Source organism: Heloderma suspectum, chromosome 1 (genome assembly GCF_057233095.1).
Source record: "Heloderma suspectum isolate Gila_16-S chromosome 1, 16-S_ref, whole genome shotgun sequence".
Taxonomy (NCBI): Eukaryota; Metazoa; Chordata; class Lepidosauria; order Squamata; family Helodermatidae; genus Heloderma; species Heloderma suspectum.
Window position 1 is genome coordinate 137,725,432 of NC_139458.1, and position 16,259 is coordinate 137,741,690.

At 43.1% G+C, this 16,259-nt stretch overlaps 1 protein-coding gene across 1 annotated transcript; it reads right to left on the reverse strand.

Annotated features, from left to right (window-relative positions):
* Positions 1 to 1,422: 1,422 nt before the first annotated feature.
* CNTF (ciliary neurotrophic factor) lies at positions 1,423 to 9,993 on the reverse strand. The gene is made up of 2 exons (XM_084860490.1): positions 9,542 to 9,993; positions 1,423 to 2,484 (listed from the first exon to the last, which is right to left on the reverse strand). The coding sequence occupies exons 1-2, from the start codon at positions 9,653 to 9,655 to the stop codon at positions 1,996 to 1,998; spliced, it is 603 nt and encodes a 200-aa protein (XP_084716616.1). The 5' UTR covers positions 9,656 to 9,993; the 3' UTR covers positions 1,423 to 1,995.
* Positions 9,994 to 16,259: the final 6,266 nt, after the last annotated feature.

Genomic DNA, 16,259 nt, shown 5'->3' on the forward strand with positions numbered 1-16,259 from the left:
GGTCAGTAGTTGGATCGGTGACTGCCTGGAAATCAGGCTTCCTGCACTGAGCAGGGGGTTATTCTATCCCTTCAAATGAGATTAAGTTTTACCCCCTCTTATCCCTCGCTGTGGATGTTTTTTTTAAAAAATTAAGGTGTTATCCTCGCAGAATCAGGGCTTCTCCGCAATGTTTTTTTTCTAACTCAGGCATGAACTTCAAAGCTTCAAAGTTGTGAAGTCTCATTTGAGGGAATAGAGCAACCCCCTGCTCAGTGCAGGAAGTCTGATTCCCAGGAGGTCGCCCATCCAACTACTGACCGGGGCTGACCCCGCTTAGCATCCGAGCTCAGACAAGCGTGCACAGGAAAACAGCACAGCGCTCGAGTGTGAACCGAGCTCGCGCATTCGATGAAGCACTGCAACGGGGAAAATGGGTGAGTGTGAATAATCATGTTTTAATGCGAGAGCATTTAACCCAATGGGACACCGAATTCATTGTGATGGCGGGTGCAATGTAGATCGGCCCCAGGTCTTTCATTATGTTCAAGCTCAGAATTAAGCATCCCTGGAATGTGGATGTATATGGCTTGAAACTGGTCATGGTAAAACTGAGAACCTGAAAGGGGTAGGGCAAATTCCTCCCATTTGCTGGACACCATGATATTATCATGATTTACTCCAACTAGTAGAGCTCCTCCGTCAGACCTCCAGGCCAGCTTGGCCTTTTCCCAATTGAAAGTGGTGAACATTCATCAGGGCCCAGACATAATGGATGCCTGTGACAAGCACCTAGCTCCAAACTCTGAGCAGAGCTCTGTTACACGTCCTGTACCACAGTGTTGAATCCAGCCGATTGTTTCATTTCAGTTGAAGTTGCCCAATCTAAAACACAAATACATTCAAGATCACCTGAATACAAGGACTAGAAGTAAGTAGGGGGCAGGGCTATGCATGCAAGCCCACACTTAACATCCCTACTTGTGCAGGCTCCTCTTCAGACATTTGCATGTCCAGTGTGAGATTTCTAAGCACAGGAAGCTTCCAAGTGTGTTCAGCCAAGTGCACTTAGAAACCCTTTTCAAGCCTTCATGCTAAGCATGTGAAGGTCTGAAGAGGAACCCGGATGTGTGGGGAGATCGGAGTCAGGGCTTTATGCACAGCCCCACCCCACTCACTCCTAGCCCTTGTGTGTTTGGGCAAACACCTGAATATTTATTTATTTGTTCCATTAATATCCCATCCTCCCCCCAAGGAGTCTATGGTGGTGTACATGATATTCCTCTCCCTTTTATCCTCATAACAGCTCTGTGAGGTGGGTTCGGCTGAGAGTCAGTGGCTCGCCCAAAGTCACCCAGTGAGCTTCATGGCCGAGTGGGGACTAGAACCTGTCTTTCCCAAGTCCAACACTCTAACCACCCTAATTCATTTAAAATCAATATTCTCTTCCTTCAGTAGCTACCACAAGTATGTAATTTTAAAAGTTAACACAATATTTTGAGGAAAACGTCAACAGAACCAGCATGGTACAGCAATGATGGTGTTGGGTTTAGACTAGAAAAAGGAGAGACAGGCTGAAATTTCTGGTTGGTCATGAAATTTGCTGGCTGGCCAAACTCGCCCAGTTTAAATTCTGACAAGGTTGCTGTAAGGCTGTACTGTGACCCATGCCAAGTTCATGGGATGAAGTGTGTATCTGTGTGTGGGGTGGGGTGGGGTGGGGTGTGTGTGTGTGTGTGTGTGTGTGGAGAGGGAGGGTAAATAAATAACAGCCACCATGTGATCACTGAAATCACCACATGAAAAAATAAGGTTGTGTAAATCCATCTAATGCTGATTAGAAAGATTTGAGTTTGTGGATTTCTCAAAAGGAAATAAATACTAATGCCTGGAAAGCATTATGCACTGCCATGCTCTCAGAGGACTCACTCTGACCATACCATATTAATCTAACACCACAGACGAGACTGAGGAATGGCCTTTGAGAAGGTAAGAATCCAACAGAGAAGCGCAGCTTCAGTTTTCCTGGGCCTGAGCCAGGCAGCGACTCGCATGTGGGATGGTGTCCCCCTCAACAGATTTGGAGACTTTTTGTAGGTCCCGGACAGACCTGACAGTCCATCGAGCAAGCTCCTGCAGCACCTTCATGCCCCTCACTTTTTTCTCAAACAAGCCCTTTTCACCAGCATCTCTGGAACTTTCCACCTCTCTGGCTGGCACACTGTGCTTCAATGTTACCATCAGTTGCTCCAGTTGGTAAGCCAGAGCAGAGACTTGGATGACAACCGAATGGATAGACTCATGGAAAGAGACATAATTTGGTGTCAAATTGGACCTCTGCTCTTCCAGGATTTCATCCAGTAAAATCTGAAATGCCCAGTAGGCCTTCAGGTTGTCTCCCAGGCGTTCAGCCTCTGAAATTTCACTCCACTGTTCAGCGTCAGCTGTAGGCACGCCATCGACAGAGTCAAGGTTGAAGTTTTTGTCCAACTCCTGCTTCTCAGCCTAAAAGGATGAAGATTGGAAAAGGTGTGGGGCAGGGGGGAGAGGAGAAAATGGTTTTCAGACAGATATCACCTTTCTTTCTTTCTTTCTTTCTTTCTTTCTTTCTTTCTTTCATGCAATTGTTACCTCACAGCAGTTCATCCTGTCAACAGGAATTCCGTGCCCATCACTAGGAGCTAAGAAGTCACCAGAAGTACCAATTCTGTAGTTTTCAAAAGGAATGACACCATTAAACCAACAACTGACCGAAGCTGAATCATAAATGAATCAACTGACATAACTATACTTGGGCTAGATTTACACTAAAGTTTTATAGCGGTATTAAAGTGCGCTGGTAACTGTTGGAGCACATTCCATATTCAACAAACCACTTTTGTAGTGTTATTTCCTGCTTTTTATTCCACATTATCCACAATACTGTAACAAATGTCACAGTGTGTCCTATGAGATATAAATGCCTAAGGGGGATCGTAATGATATGACACAAGATATAGATCTGGCCTGGTAAGAGGAGCCACTAGAAGAGAACCAGAATGGATAATTATGACTAATGCACAAGGCTCTGGCTAGACACTTGCCATAGAGATACAAACTGATATTCACCTCATATATCTTCCCAAAGATCATAAAGAGGAAGCTGCCTGACACCAAACTAGCTCCTTGGTCTATCTAATTCCATCTTGTCGAAAACACTGGTGTTAAACCTCGGGCCCGGGGGCCAAATCCACCCCTCCTGGCCTCCCAATCTGGCCCTCCGGGATTCCCCAGATGGCCATGCCTCCTTCCCCTGGCCTCGCCCCTGTTCCCCCGCTCACCAAGCATTTGGTGCTTCCTGTCTTGTACATGTTTCGCCCCTTTCTGAAAGGTGGAAATGCCTCTCCTCAGGCATAATTATTAGCAGTAAGAGCTTTAAGCTAAAATTTGCTGGCATGGGTGGTGGTGGTGGCCCCAGCCCTTTGGCCCTCAGCCCTGCCTACAACTGGAACATGGCCCCTGAGAGCTTCTCTGGCATTGAATTGGCCCTTGGGCTGAAAGAGGTTCCACTGGCAGCGGCTCTCCAGGATTTATTTTTATTTATTTATTATTTATTTCATTTCTATACTGCCCAATAGCTGAAGCTCTCTGAGCAGCTCACAAAAATTAAAACTTTCAGATTTCAGACAACAGTCTTTCCCAGTCTTACCCGGAGATGTCGGTGATTATTTCAATTGAGTATAGGTATGAAAAGTTATTGTTCAATCAGTCAGAGGCAAATTATTTTGCTTCTATAAACATGGGGCTGTTGCACCTAACTCCTCTTCAAAATCCTATAATACAGATTGTGAGGATGAATTCAAAGGTGGCATTGGGCTTTAAAACCCTAAATGCTTTGGGCCCAGGTTACCTGAAGGTCCACCCACACTCATATTAATCTGCCTGCCCGTACAGTTGGCCACAAAGGCCCCACTTGCAGAACTGCCAGTAGGTACGATCAGGTTGGTGGGAATGCAAGGCCTTTTCAGTGGTGGCCCCATATTTTTTATTTTTATTTTTATTTATTTCATTTCTATATCGCCCAATAGCCGAAGCTTTCTGGGCGGTTCACAAAAATTAAAACCAAAGAGCACACAATAAAACAATATAAAATATATAAAACATTATAACCACAGTATAACAATACAACCAGAATAAAACCTAGCAGCAATGCAGGGATTTAAAATACAGATTTAAAACAGCAATATATCTCTGAAATTCCCTCCCTCGAGAAGTACATCTGGCTTCTTCCCTATTTTCTTTTAGGCAGACCCTAAAGATTTTGTTTTTAATTTCAATTCACCTTTGGGTAGAGAAGATGGGCTGGTTTTAATTTATTATTGTGATTATTTATTTATAGCATTTTATCTCACCCTTTAGCCAAAAAGGCTCCCAAGGCAGCTCATAGAGATATTTCTTAAGATAGCCCCTGTCCTCAAGCTTACAATCTAAAAAACATGATACAAAAGGAAAAGGAATTGGGAGGGAGGAGGAAAAAAGGAAAATGCAGGTACTAGATTCTTAGTTGCAAAGTTCAACAGGTCATGGACAAAGTGGAAGGGCAGCTGCTTCCCCTCCCTCTGATGGTCTCAGTGTGATGGCTGGTAGCAGGGGAGACGGGGCTCTCAGTATTTAGTATTGCTCAAGTTTTAACTGTTTTAAAAATAAGTCATATTGTTGATTCTGTGTTGGTTTCTTGCTCTGGTGCATTTTACACTGATCTTTTAGTTTTTACATTTTAAATGTTTGTTTTGTTATTTTAGATACTGATGTTATTGTATTATTTTTGGCAACCTTATTTACACTTATTGACAGAACTGGGAAATTTCCCCAAGATTGGGCAGTGGCTATTGTAGTGCCTATTTATAAAAAAGGCAATCGGTCAGACCCTAAGGATTATCGCCCTATAAGCCTACTGGATGTTATAAGTAAGTTGTATGCAAGACATCTTTTAGATAAGCTGGAAAATTGAGTGCTCAGGGAGAATCTCCTAGCTGAAGAACAAGCAGGCTTCCGATGTGGCAGATCTACAGTAGACCATTGTTTCCTACTAAAATATTTGGCTGGGAAATATATGTCTCCCCCTTATCACTCACTTTTTGCTGCTTTTGTAGACCTTTGAGCAGCCTTTGATTCTATATCTAGACCCTGCCTTTGGCAGAAGCTTACATTTTTAAATGTGGACCATAAATTGCTCAGGAGAATACAGGGGCTGTATGAGAATTCTGTCTTGCGTGTGAGAGTGTCTTCAGGTGATCTTTCAGACCCCATTATTTGTTAACAAAGGAGTGCGCCAGGGATGTTTGCTTGCACCTCTTTTATTCAATCTATATCTTAATGATATGGGTCCCTACTTATCTAGTCCAGACTTCTTCCCACCTCTTTTAAAGGACAGGAGTATTTCAGTGTTATTATATGCAGATGATGCTGTTCTCCTGTCATACATGCAGGTGGGGATGCATAGGCTTTTAAGAGCCCCAAGCTCATATTGTATGAGAAAAACCCTTCAGGTCAACTATGAAAAAACTAAAATCTTAGTCTTTGGCAAAAGGAGGAAAAAATACCAATGGTGGCTAGATAACCACCTGCTTGATCAGGTCGACAAATATAAATACCTAGGAGTGACATTTCAAAGTTCAGGATCTTGGTCTGAGCACTTGAAAGCAATAGCCCTGACAACCAATGCAACTAGTAATGCCATTCTTCGTTTTACTGCTGGACAGGTGGTAAGATGGTGGCCCCTTTAATAGAGCTATACAAGGGCAAATTACTTCCCCAAATATTATATGGGGCACCTGCCTGGACCCATGCTAACATTACTTCATTGGAGTCAGTGCAGCATAAATTTCTATCCAGAGTACTTAGGGTTCCCAGATCCTCTTCTAAGGCCATTGTCTGACTAGAAACAGCTTGTCACTCAGTGGGAATGCTTGTCCAAAAAGCTGCTACTTTCTTCTGGTTAAAGACAGTGTTCCAACTGGCCTCCCCCTTGGTCTAATTAGCATATGAAGCTATGGGAAGGGGCTCATGGGCAGACAAGATAACCGCATCTATCTCTGAGTTGGGCTTTTCACAATCATATTTGCTTGCGAGGGGCTATGATAGAGCTAGGGATGAGATTTCAAAGAGGTTACAAGATGTTGATATTCAAACAGCAATGGCTGTTGCTGCTGAAAGTCGCTCTAACAAGATCTATAAAAGCATCATTACCTCTCTGGGGAAGGTTCCCCCGTATTTGATTTCCATCACCTCACATGAATTGAGATGGCTCATGACTAGGTGCAGACTGAACTCACTGCAATTGATGGAGGTGAAGGCACGTTATAGGACCCATCATGGCATGAGTGCAGATTGCCCAGCTGGTTGCCCCAAGGTAGAGGACATGGTACACTTTCTAGAAGAATGCCCATTGTACATCGATTTGAGGAAGCAATACCTTGAGCCCCTATTAGCTGCGCTTGAGGATACTTCCAGTGCAAGCATAACTCGATTATTATTAGCTGGAACAGATCACTATACTTCATATAGGACTGCTAAGTTTGTCAGTCAAGCCCTTGAGAGATGAAAGTCATTGACTGTTATAAAAAAAACTAAATCTGTAAACATGGTAATAACATTCTGGCAAATATTGTTTTAGGATTTTAAAATGTTTTTAACTTCCTCTTGTTAGTTATTTTATTAATAATCTGTACTTCGGTTTCCCTTTTGGTTGATGTGAGAATTCTATTTGTTTTGTGTGTGGATGGCCTGATTGACTAAGAAGCAATAAACTGTATGTATGTATGTATGTATGTATGATTTTTGGTTAAAGTTTCTGTACTGTGAGCTGCCTTGGGAAAACATTTTTAAGGCAGCGTAAAAGTTTGTAAAACAAACAAATAAATTTCATTTTCAATATGCAATTTTTGATACAACTGATGTTGTTATTTGACATGAATAGCAAGTGACAAAATGATTTGGTACTTAATGCCTCTGTTTGATATCTGATGGGTTTTGACAGTTGACACGGCTTTTTCAAGGTCATGGACACAGACACAGTTCTCCATTACAAAATGTTAGAGAGAAATTACTGAAAACCTACTTGCTCAGAAGATAAAAAAAATAAAAGATAAAACCTTTTGTATCCCCCTCCTTACAACTTTTTAAAATGACAGCTTTAAATGGGACTTTGCTCAAGCCAAGCCAGGAAAGTAGCACCAATGCACTCCAGTTGTTCCTGACCTCTGGAAAACCTTTTCAGAACACAGCAAAACTGTTAATATCCTGGTGTCTAGTGACAGCAGAAAATCAACTTATGTTATAGCAGAAGTAATCACACAAAGGTGAGCAACCTCAGCTATGTCCCGAAGGAAGGAGCTACTGCGACATGGAAACACAAGCCTAAAACAATGAGAAACTTGGTAACATAATGACCATAAACCTAGTATAACATATTAATTTCCTAGCATTAAAAATCAGACAAGCAGAGACTTCCCTCTTGGGGAACAAGTAAATATTTAGAGTAATAACTTTGATATAAATGGAATTCTTGCATGACAACTTACAATGTCCCCCCGCCCCTCCCCGAGATGGGCCTTTGAGAATGTGCACATGGGTAGGGAGAGGTGGGAAGGGGATTCTATCTACCCAGGAGTAAGGCCCATTGAGTTCAGTGGGGCTTACTCCCAGGTAAGTATTGTAGGATTGCAGTCTCAATGTACTTTAGGACATGAGCACTGAAGTAATCCCCCCTCACACACACACACTCCACGTTGAGAGGAAAGACAGCCATCTGGTAAGTGTAACAGAGGCAGGATCTGACCATCAAACCAGATGCTTCAGAGAAGATCAGGGAGGTATGTGATGTGGGTGGTCTGGATTGACTTTTAACAGCATTCAAAGTGATATGAGACTGTCCCTGCAATAGGTGGGTGAGGTGAGAGTAAGAGGATCATGGAGCAGAGACGGTCAGCTTTTGTAGATGTAACACCTGGCTTTAACACTTTTATGCAATATTCTCCACCAGGAGATCTTAGCTATTGGGGCCCTTTGACAGTAATTTCAGTACACTACATTCCCCTCAGCATTCCAAAGACAGGCCTATTAAGATTTTGGGAAATGGCCAACATTGCTGGGTTTTTCTGGTATTCTGGCTGTTTGCAATCCTTAGGAGAAGCAGACTTTTTTTTCTGGAACTGGAAAATAATCAGGATTGGACCCTATTTTTGGATAATGAGAGCCTTGTGTTCAGTAGGCACTCTTTGGTATGTGCCACAGATATACTATTTTTTTTTAAAGTGCTCTTTGTGCATTGACCTGACTGGACATTTGATGGAGAGGTGATCAGGATATAGGAGGGTGGTACAATATAGTGAGCAATGTACCAAAAAAAAAGGATCTATGGGAGCATAAAGCATGAGCCTCATCTGGATATGAGTCCAAATCAAAGAAGTTATACACATAGTCCCCACAAGATGGCACAATATTATAAGAGCTGAATATTTCCATTCCATCCTGTTGTTTCTGCCCCCACCACACCCCCACCCTTCCAGCCAGGACTACCACAAAATAATAAAATTAAGTTTCTATTCAGAATCCCAACAGAGATGGAGAATCTTCTTCTTACCATGATAGGCTGCTCCAAAATATTCCTTCTGCAAGAATCAATGAATGGATTTTCTCACACACAAGGTTTGATAGCTCATCATCAAGTATGGGGGTGGAAATTATTTTTCCTCCAGGTCAAATATTGCTTATTCTCTTGATTCTTCCTTGCCCCACAATATGTATGGCTCTGCATTATTGCTTGAGTTATTTAGAGCATCTTTGACCAGCAGGGCACCTTTCTGCACTGAAGCACCAGCTGAGCTGTGAGTAGGTGATTCTGCCTTTGGACAGGAGTGGACCAATACATATGACATTTCGTCCATTCCAATTATATTTCTGTGCACCTGTGATTCACCCCCTTATTGTTAAAGATAGAAAACTATATAGTTTTCAAAAGGGAGTAGGATGAGGAGCAGGTGACTGCAGCCTTCAGATCAAGATAAGATGCCCTTCCGAAGAATGGGATTTAGCTAAACACAAGCTAGGTTCAGGGGCTTAACAGTTTCAACAGAAATACATTCAGTAACCTGTGATGCATAGAAGGAACTAACTGAGCCCTTACAGGAATCACCACACTTAGCTATAGATTGAACAAGAGCTCCAAATTAAAGTCATCCAAGACTGGTAATGCTAACAAGTCTCAACTGGGAAGATTCTCATTTGTGAGAAGAAATAGCACAAAGCCCATTATTCTTTGTCTAGGGAAATGCTCTTTTCTCACTTTGCTAAGGGTTCACACCTGGTTGGGCACACCAGCACTAGTACGTCTTCTTTCTTACAGCATAGCAAAGGCTTTGCTCTTTCGAAAAGTTCACATCAAAAGCCAGCTTCTCCTCCAAGAAGCAGCAAGTGTGTCACGGCTTAAAAAAGCAATCATTTAAAAAGAGCAAGGTACCTAGGGGCTGTAAGCAAAGAGACACTGAAGCAACAGAGGAGAGAGTTTTCAATGCTGACTTACATAGGACTCCAGGAGCCTACTGACATCTGAGCGCATCTTCCTCAGGAGATGAACAGTGCGGCGGCAGGGGTCATGGCGCTGGGGGGTCACAGTGGGCCGCTCCGACGAGGACATTGTCACCCAGTTCAGCTGTCCCAGAGGCGACAGCAGTAGTTGAGGCACTGCTCACACTAGGCTGTGTATCCACAAAAATCCCTTGCTCAGCTCAGACATTCCAGACCAATGGAGAATTCTCCACTCGTGCGCCTGGCTCTCTCTCCCCGCCACCCTTCGACCCGGGGAAAAACTGCAAATTCCTGGCAGAGGAGCTTAACCCCCTGAGATCATCACAAGCATTTCCTTCAGCTCACGGACTCTCTCCAACCCACTTTTACAAGCTATGTAGACCAGAAGTTGTCTGCTCCCACACATTCCCTTTTCTCTTTTTCCTGTGGCTTGCTTGTGTTCTCTCCTTCCCTGTATTATTTTCCACCGCTTTTATTTTGATTTGCCAGTAGCCAGGTCATCGACCTGCTAATCCCTGTAAATTCAGTGCCACACAGCCGAACAATCCACAGCGAAGGCACAAAAGGAATCCAGTCCTACCACCAGCTCACCTTTTGCTGGATATTTTTGTTTAATTGTGAAATCATTCTGGTTCATCGATCTGATGTTAATAAACCATTCACCACTTTGTTTTTGGAGAGCATTCGTAATACGAATCCTTTCAGCACAACCTAGTCTAATCGGTGTTGCAGTATTGTCTAAGTGTCTCCTCCTGCTCCTTTCCCTAGAAAATTTAGTACTGCGTCAGCTAGGTACATATTAGCCAGGATATGCAACACTCCCACCCCACTTTTAGCTCTAAATAGCTAATGTTGAAGAAAAGCTCTACATAGATCTCTAAAGCATGCTTCCCATATTTTGAAAACAAGACACTGGTCCATGTTCCTCTGGGAAGCTACTATAGTTGGCTTCACCTAGGTGGCTTGTTTGAGACTGTTTCTGTGTGGTGCTCCCTACTTTATACAAGGGCACATGCAAATATTTTTAGCAAGACACCCAGGTCAAAGCACCAGTGAAAAGCAGTTGTGTGGGGCTTTGCAGGGCACTACCATGGACTACAGAGGCACATTACAAAATAAATACATCAATAGACATTGGGCCCATTCACACATAATGGTAGAAAATTGTGGTTAATTATTAAATTAACCCACAATTTGCCAGGTTGCTTGCCTGACATGTGCCAGTGCCATTTTGAATTTGCACCTTCTGATCGGCCTGGTCAGAGGTTATTTCATGATGTGCAAACCCAGACACGATGAGTTACTCATGGGTTAAACAACCCGCAGTTACCCTAAGAACTAATTGTTAACTGTGGTTTGATTAACACGTAGTGTCCGGGTTCGCACATCACAAAATGTTAGACTGGAGGCTGCATATTAAAAATGGCAGCAGCACACAACCCTGGCAAATCGTGGGTTAATTAACCTACAATATGCTGCCATTACATGCAAACTGGGTCACTGTGTACTCCTCCACATAGCAGGGCAACTGTACCCAACCTGATGCCCTTCAGATATGTTGAGCATGGCCATAGATTGAGGAAGTATGTAATGAGTATTACATGGAGAGAAGATAGCCCAAAGCACATACCCAAAGACGGCCAAAGGCTCTTGACTACTAACTAAAGGCAACAAGATGCACCTATTTTTTTATCTTTTTATTTTAGTGGTTGCAGTGTATCCCTACCCACCCTTACAGTTGTGCAGCTAGGTAATTTTAGATCCGGTGGGGGGGAGGCTTTAGATGTCTATCGGCATTAGCCCACTTGTGAACTACACAACATTTATCTTCTTGATAAAACAATAACAAAAGTATTGGGGCCTTCTTAATCTGGTAGAACAGCTGAAGGCCTGTGCAATCAACTTGCAGTACAATTATAAATAAAACCATTCATATCTGCTTTGACTTAGATGCCATAGATTTAACAGAATGTGAGATGGAGGCAGCCAAGCCTCTGTCTGGTGCTGTTATTATGGATACCTTTCAACTTGTGCGGCCTGATAATGCAAATAAGCTGCCAGAAAGAATGAGATAGTTGATCTCATCTGCTTCTTGGATCCTTGCTGAACTTGGCTTCTAAAATTGCAGCTCTGGGCTTATTTTTTGTGTGTGTCGGCGCCGGTAAATGCCTCACTCATTGACGGTGTAGTCCCCTTTGCTTTTAAAGGAAGCAGTAACAAAACCACTTGTAAAAAATGTTTCTCACAGGCAGCTGGTTTGGCCACTGCATGAAGAGAATGCTGGATTAGATGGACCCTTGGTCTGACCCAGCATGGCTTTTCTTATGTTATTAAAAAGCTATATTTAGATCCTATGGCTTCAGAGAATTATCACCCCATTTCTAATCTGCCATTTTGGGGCAAGATCTTGGAATGAATGGTGTCTTGTCAACTCCAGCCAGCCATGGTGGACACTGACTATTTAGATCCATCCAAATCTGATTTCTGCCTGGATATAGGACAGAAACTGCCTTGATGGAGAATGTACAGGGGGAGTGCAATGCTGTTGATTCTCCTGGACCTCTCAGCAGCTTTTGATCCTGGCTGAATCACCTTTCTGGGTCTTGCAGTGGCTTCAGTCCTACCTGGAGGGTAGGGCCAGAGGGTGTGTGCTGGGGACTTCTATCTCCTGGCTTTATCCCATTCTGTTCCCTGTGCTTTTAAACATTTACATTAAACCACTGGGTGAAGTCATCTGGAAGTTTGGGCTAAAGTAGGGATGGGGAACATGTGGTCCTCCAGATATTGTCAGGCTGCAAGTCCCATCAGCTCTAGCCAGCACAGACAAAGGTGAGGAATGATGGGAGCTGTACTCTGGAAACAACTGGAGGGCCACAAGTTGCCCACCCCTGTGCCAAAGGCCCATTTGGGAGTACTCCTGGATTCAATGCTTTCTTCAGAAGCACAAGTGTTAGCCGTAGCCAAGAATACTTCTTTATCAGCTTTTGCTGATTCACGAGCTCCAGCCTTATCTAGAAGGGCACCTTGCTTCTATAAAACACACCTTAGTTACCTCCAAGCTAGATTACTATAACGTGCTCTCCGTAGGACTGCCCTTCAAGAGGATTCAAAAACTTCAATTGGTGCCAGAATGGGGCAGCAATAATGCTTGTAGGAGCTAGGCATTCTGATAATTTAAAACCTATTCTGTGCCAACTACATTGGCTGCCTAGTCATTTCTGGGCCCAGTTTAAGTTGCAGGTTTTACCTTATGAAGCCCTAAATAGCTTGGGACCAGCTTATCTGAAGAACCACTTGCACTCATACCAACTTGCCCAACCCTTGTGAACAGCTTCTGATGCCCTGCCCTCAGGTTCTTCAGCAAGAGCTACAAGGCTGGTGAGCACCTGGGACAGGACCTTTTCTGTGGTGGCCCTGACACTCTCTCTTCCCAGGGCAATAGGTATGGCCTTCTCTTTTGGTTTTTAGAAGAACCCTAGAAAAAAAAATATTATCATGAACAGCTTTCAGATGATTTAGGGTTCATTTTATAAAGGTTTTTTTATTTGCTGTTTATGTTGTTATATATTTTATATTACAGGACAGTTGGTGTTTTTATAATTTGTAAACGGCATTGTAAGTTGCCCTGTGAAGGTAGGTTCCCTGAAGGGCAGGATATTAAAACTATTAAATAAATAATAAAGTAAAAGTAGCAGGTGGGAGAAAAGTTAGGTATTTAAACTGCCCTCTTCACTCCTAAGGATATTTTGTAGCAGAAAAGCAGCCTTCTGGCTACTGCTACACATGGCTATGTTGTAACACAGCCTTCCGCAACCCAGTACTCCCCAGATGTGTTTGACTACAGCTCCATCACTTTGCTGGTTAGGGATGATAAGAGTTGTAGTCCAACAAATCTGGAAGGCACAAGGTTGGGAAAGTCTACTGTAACCTGTCATCTGGCCCTGAGCAGGCAAGCATTCTATGAGCAGCATATGCCATCTTCTTTATCATACCATAAGCTCTAAAGAGAAAGTTAACTGGATGCTTAGGAGAAAATTAGGAGGTATATCAGTTCAGCTTCTGCATCGAAACAGGAAGCCCTCTGCTTTAAACATTAATGACGTATCTAGGGTGCTTCCACACAGGCAGCTCCTAGTACTGATAGTCAAAAAGACACCATCTGGACACGCCCCCCCACATAAAATTCCATTAATGAGGCAGGCTGATGGCTCAATAACAACCTCACTTGGAAGCACCCCTAGATGCCCTTTAAAATACTCTAATGAGCTGAGCATCAAACTTCATCTACTGCAAAATACTGTTCAATTCCATGTTTCTTAAGCCCCCAGTTTTGCGGCAGGCCTCCATAGAAACTTGAAATGGGAATCATTAAATTTTCCAGAGAGTGGATTGAGACAGGTGGAGCCTTCATCTCCCCACCAGCCACTGAGAGGGTTGAATGATCTCTGCCAGAGCTCTCATTGATCCACATTGGATTTCTTGATGAAATTCTATCCTTACTGCTGTATCATCCCCATCTGATTAGCAAAGGGGGCCCAGACTTCGTTATGTTTCCCTGTTCAGTTTTAGGAGGGGTTTGGAGATTTCCTGTTCTATTCCTGCATTTTTAAAAAAAATTGCTTGGCAGCCATGACCCTAGATTAGTTGGCTGATGGTGTGATGTCTTCAGCTGATTGTAGTTATCTGAATAATTCCAACCAGTGTGAGGAACTATTCCTCCATTAGTGTTATGTTGCCATGTGTACAAGGCCTCAGGGATATGGCTTTAAATTATTACGTCTCTCTGGTATGGCATTTCCTTCTAGCCCACTCTTCCCCAATGTGTTGACTCAATCCTATATGGGGCAATTGTCACAAGTTTTCCCCAAAGACGGACACTTGGAAACAAACCCATGTGGTGCACTAGTAACAATCTTTTGACCAGTCAGTAACTTGTACTAGAATCCTGCCAGGTATGCAAATGAGGCAGATGATTTCCTTCTGTCTGCTACATTGAAGTCCCACACAAACCTTCAAAATGGTTATAGAAAATTCTGTTCTGCCCGAACTTCCTTTTTCATCCCTGGATACAGACGCTGCTAATTTAATGGTTCTTCACTTTTGTTACTAAGGGTGATCCAACCATGGGCCTTTATCTCTGTTCGGATCTTTCCTTTTGAATCTACATGCTGAATCATAAGTACCACTCCTCCTCTTAATTTTCTGGCCTGATTTCTCTGCCAACTTTTGTGATGGGACCAATGAAGTTGCTAGCCAAAGACATTTGAGAATCACAATGATGGCTAGCTTTTCCAGTCTAAGGACATTCCAACTGTATTGTGGCAGGAGACTGTAGATCTTCTCTACAGAAGCTTAGCCTGCTGTAACAGAACCCAATGGCACTCTAAATGACCAAACATGGCTACTCTCCTGGTGTCTCTCCAATATAGTGATGAAATCTCTCAGGAGTTGTATGAGTGAATCAACCATTTAGGTAGGACCAACCATGTGCCCTCCCCCACAAATATGTTTAGTGCACTTCCGTCTGACAGTGGGTACTGCTCAGAGTGCTGTAATTAGCCCCACATATGGTTGCTTCATTCACAAACCCACTCTGGTGGCATGGAATTGCTCCAGAGAGGCTCCTGCACTACTCTGGGTGTATGGGAAGCAGCCTTCTTCACACTTGCAATTCTCCATATAGTTAGCATTCAACAAGACACAAAAGATTATTTTTCCCCTTTAAGTATTTATTTTGGTTATGGCTTACCCAGCTTAAAGACAAGAGATGAAAAACAAGAGTATCCCTTTTTATTGTTTTATTTACTTTTGTATACACAACGCTTTATCAACATGGATCACTGCCCCTCCCTCTGGTACCCCACCCCAAATCTCCACCATCACCTTGGGGAAAATTTTGTACGCAACAAGGCTTTTAAGCAATCAAAGACTTGTCAACTCAACCATCCCTTCACTTAACACTAAAAAATAGGGGTGTGCCACAATGCAACACAGCTCTGTTGCCACCCAGTGGCTACTACTTCAGGTAGTTCTGCTAAGTTTCGCAAATCCTGTCGCCTCTCTGGTGGGATTCACAATGCTAATGCAGTTCCCCCCCAGCTCTTCACTATCACTTTGGAAAGCTTCTCCAGGGATCTAACGGTTATCCCCACCCCTTGCAAAGGCTTCAGCATTGTGCTGTTGTTCAGAAACTATTTGAAGCAGACGGACCGTTTCTCACACATTAAGTACACTAGCTTGTTAACTCCTGAGCTTCCTATTCTCATCAGTTCTACTCTATCACTGTTCAGATAAAATGCTGAAAAGTGAATCCATCTGACTAGGAAATAAGCCTGTGTCAGCTCCTGAAGGGGGGGATGCATACCATCCCTTGCATTATCAGGAAGGGGATCCAATGCTTACAGAGCCAGAGTGAGTTTACAGATAGGACAAGACTATGGAACTGCATCTGGAGTGGGTCAGTGCCAAATGAGTTACTGTAAACTATCCCATATTACAGAGGGAAGGAGATTATATAGCTTCAAGCTCCCAGCACCATGCTTCCTTCCCATGGGAAAAGCTTACTAGAAGAAAATAGTTTATTGCAACTACTATAATAATTGATTGAAGCAAAACTGCATGCTCATGGTGGGAGAAACATTAAAGGGAAGCAGCAGGAACATTGTGACAAGACAAATAGGTTTCAGTTCATAAATCTAAACCAGAAATTATCC